Here is a 4,209-nt window from a genome sequence, read left to right as displayed (position 1 = left end):
AAATGGTATTGCACATGATGTTAATTAGTCAGTCCAGTTAAGGCGCATTCATTTATTTATTTTGAAGTGAGTTTGAAGGTGCACTGTGTCACTGACAGAGAAGTGAACATTCTCTACTAAGACATTGTTTGAAGCTAGTAGAAAGCTTGTTGAAAGGTTACATTTTCACTGTAGTTTACAATGGCAGGGCCTACCATTTTCTTTACAAACATACAGTCATGGAAAAAAAATATTAGACAACCCTTGTTTTCTTCAATGTATTGTTCATTTTAATGCCTGGTACAACTAAAGGTACATTTGTTTGGACAAAAATATAATGATAACAACAAAAATAATTGATAAGAGTTTAATTTAAGAGCTGATATCTAGCCACTTTCCATGGTTTCTTGATAATTATCATTCTTGATAATGATTTTGTAATCAATCAAGAAAACCATGGAATATGGCTAGATATCAGCTCTTAAATTAAACTCTTATGAGCTATTTTTTGTTGTTGTCATTGTATTTGTCCAAACAAATGCCAAAAATAAGAGTAAATCTTCCACTTTAAAACTGTTCAGGCGGAGAAGTAAAAGACGAGTGGAATGATCTTTAAGGCAAAATTTTTTTTACTAAACTTACATTATTGTGTTACTATCACCTCCTTTAAAATGTTTTTGTTGTACCAGGCATTCAAATGAACAAGAAATTGAAGAACAGGGGTGGTCTTATCATTTTTCCATGACTGTATTTCTCGGTTTGTGTTTGGTTGCACTTTAACCCCAAGAGGAAATTCAGAAGTTCTTACCCGTTCGCCCAGTTGTTCCCACAGCCCTGCTTCTGGCTGAAGTGTGAAGTGTCTCCATATCTCCACCTGCCACACTTTGCAGCCCTGCTGACACTCTGATTGATAACTTTGGGCTCCATGTCGATCAGCACCGCCCTGGCTACAAGCTCTGGAAGACAGGACAGGTAAACAGGGGTCGGATTCACAAAATTGTTCTTAAGATACAACTTAAGACAATTCTTAGGGGAAAAAAATAAGATGTTCCTAAGAATGTTCTTAAATGCTATTCACCATTTTTTTCTTAAGAATTCTCGTATGTCTTAGGAACTTCTTAGTTTTCTCACTTAGGAAGTTCTAACTTAAGATCACTTTCATGGTTTCAGTAACTTGGCCTAATATGTTCATAATGATAAATTAAGTCGTATCAAATACAACAACTGCCTCCATGATTTACTAAGAGTACATTGTAGTGTAATCTAGGAATAGACCTCCATGTCACACAGACTGAAATGACATTTCAACAACTGCCAAAATAATATTTATACGATACATTCACAAAAACACTACTCTGACTTACTACAGTGAACACAACTTGTTAACACATTGTTTAGGGCTAAATTAAATATTAAAGAAATCAAATAAATGTCATACAAATTTGTAAAGTAAATACAAATCAAGACTAACGTTTTCACTGTAGCTGTTTTCAGACTAGTGAGGGCTTCTCTTAAAGTTGTGAAGAAATATGAGAAGAAATCTAAGAACTTTGTTTTCAAGAATCTCATTTGTTCTCAAGTTTTATCTTAGGAAAAAACTTAAGAAGAAAGTTAAGAAAACAACAAAAGAAAAGATAAGAACTAACTAATTAACTTTCCTATTTTTATTTTTTTCCTAAGATAGAACTTGAGAACAAATGAGATTCTTGAAAACAAATTTCTTAGATTTCTTCTCATATTTCTTCGCAACTTTAAGAAAAGCCCACACCAGTCTGAAAACCGCTACAGTGAAAACATAAGTCTTGATTTGTATTACCTGAACAAATGTGTATGACATTTATTTGGTGTCTTTAATATTTATTTTAGCCCTAGACAAGATGTTAACAAATTTTGTTCATTGAAGTTGGTCAGGGTAGTTTTTTTGTGAATGTATCACATAAAGCTTATTTTGGCAGTTAATGGAAATGTCCTTTCAGTCTGTGTGACATGGAGGTCTATTCCTAGATCACACTACAATGTACTCTTACTAAATCACGGAGGCAGTTGTTGTATTTGATACTAAGGCTACTTTATTAATCGCTATGAACATATTGTTTAAACAGGCCAAGTTACTGAAACCATGAAAGTGATCTTAAGTTAAAAATCTAAGAATTTCCCAAGTGAGAAAACTAAGAAGTTCCTAAGACATGACAATTCTTAAGAAAAAAAAGGTGAATAGCATTTTCTTCAGAATTTTCTTAAGTTTTATCGGTAACGCTTTATATTAAGGTCCTTGTAATAACCATTAATTAACAAGTAATAAGGCCCTTGTAAGTCCTTACAAGATGCTTATTAACATTATTGTGTGTTTATAAGCTTACATAAGTGTTAATAATGGCATTACAAACACCCATGACCCACCCATTATGTCTTTGCCATGCCTTTATTAATCTTATTTTGTTTGCTTATTGATATTAAAATATACTTTATTGCTCATCTATAAGTTAACTATAAGTTAACTATGCTTTTTGCAACTACCGGATCTAATGCGAAAACAATGCCTTATTACTTGTTAATTAATGGTTATTAAGGACCTTATTATAAAGCGTTACCGTTTTATCTTAAGAACACTTTTGTGAATCCGGCCCCAGGTGTGTTACCTCCGTGTGCGGTCCGGTGGAAGAAGCGCTCGCGGCTGGCTGTGCTGTACACTTTCCTCTGTCCCTCGTGAGCATCGCTGCAGAGGATGTCAAACAGCTCGTGTCCCACCTGGTTACCGCACTGACCGAGCTGCACTGTTACTATGGACATTTTCTATCCCGTTGTGAAGAGTAAAGACTTTCCAGAAGGATCGATAGTTTTCTGATCAGAGTATGAGAACATAGAGTCTGAAATCCACCGGTGAATTCATGCTGTGAGGGAAAGTTTACAGGGGAGTCAACATCTTGTTTAAACCCGGTGTCCGTACTGTTTCTGCCGCCACAACAAGTTAGGATCGCATTTCCGGCCTTTTCAAAATAAAAATCCTATTCATATTTCGTCACTCTGATAAAATAATCGCCTATGTCCTTTTTTCAAGTTTTGAAGGAAACACAAAAAAACTTCACCAAAAGTGCAACATATGACATTTATTGATCATTTTACTCAAAAAGGATGTACCAAAAGATGGCTTTTGGCATAGTAATAACACTGTGTGTAAATGATGTAACTTAAGAGAAATAAATGACTTAGGCAAGCCTGTCAGAAACATGACATGACAAGTATGAGCATTAATGTTACTTCAAAGTGTCATTAATGTTCATGACACATCCCATGTCATGTTTATGACACGCTCATGTCACTCTTATGTAGACACCTTCAAAATAAAGTGTTACCATATATTGCTTAAGTCACAAAGGCATGTTCAAAAAATTTCCTAAGTCACATTTTATTTTGACTTAGGCATAATAAATCCGCTTAAGTCACACACTTGAATTGGCCATTATCTTAAAGGGGTAAAATCACATGATCTGATCAACTGAGGATGTAGGCGATTTTACCATAGGAAACAATTTTGACAAAAAATGACTTAGGTGATTATTTTAACAGTGTGACGATTTGGTAAATACATTTACTTGAGTCACAAAGAAAAAAGTTATTATTATTAGAGTGTATATATGCATATATATATTTTGTATATATATTGTATTGTCCATATTAAAACCATATAGTATATGAATAAGATTACAACACGACATACACAATCTATTTAATAGCAATAATCCCTCAAGAAAAACTCTATGTGCAATATTAATAACTTTCAATAGTAGTACAATACAGAACCTATATAATATAATCATAATACATCACAGTATTAAGTAGTAGGATATGTGCAAAAGTGTTTAAATGCGCCTGAATATTAACAGGTGTCATCAGAGACGATAATAATACAGTCAGAAGAGTTATCTAAACCAGGTTCTTTTGATTGGGTCCAGGATCTGATGAGGATCTATATTAGTATTATATACCATATCTATAGTATCTAAAGGTTGATAAGATAAGATAAGATAAGATAAGATAAGATAAGATAAGATAAGATAAGATAGGATAAGACTTTCTTCAGAAATTCAGACAATTTACATATAAAAGTAAAAAAAAAAATGTATATACTGCTATTAAACTATATTAGATAGTTATATATTGCAGTTTATAGTATAAAAGGGTATTAAAAACATACATATAATATATAAAGTATATAACCTATGCTGTACA

The 4,209-nt window shown here is 33.0% G+C and overlaps 1 protein-coding gene across 3 annotated transcripts in view; it reads right to left on the bottom strand.

Moving 5' to 3' along the window:
- tubd1 (tubulin, delta 1) overlaps positions 1-2,931 on the bottom strand; it is a 10,320-nt gene extending 7,389 nt beyond the window's left edge. For all 3 annotated transcript variants that reach the window (XM_059330791.1, XM_059330793.1, XM_059330792.1), the window contains exons 1-2: positions 2,619-2,931; positions 788-935 (exon numbers count right to left, since the gene is read on the bottom strand). In XM_059330791.1, coding sequence (XP_059186774.1) covers positions 788-935; positions 2,619-2,769 — 299 coding nt within the window. In that variant the 5' untranslated portion in view covers positions 2,770-2,931. The remainder of the gene's footprint in view (positions 1-787; positions 936-2,618) is intronic.
- Positions 2,932-4,209: the final 1,278 nt, after the last annotated feature.

The sequence above is a fragment of the Centropristis striata genome, chromosome 4 (assembly GCF_030273125.1).
Source record: "Centropristis striata isolate RG_2023a ecotype Rhode Island chromosome 4, C.striata_1.0, whole genome shotgun sequence".
In the NCBI taxonomy this organism is placed as follows: Eukaryota; Metazoa; Chordata; class Actinopteri; order Perciformes; family Serranidae; genus Centropristis; species Centropristis striata.
The sequence above is the reverse complement of the archived record's forward strand: the minus strand, read 5'-3'. Positions and strand labels throughout refer to the sequence as shown.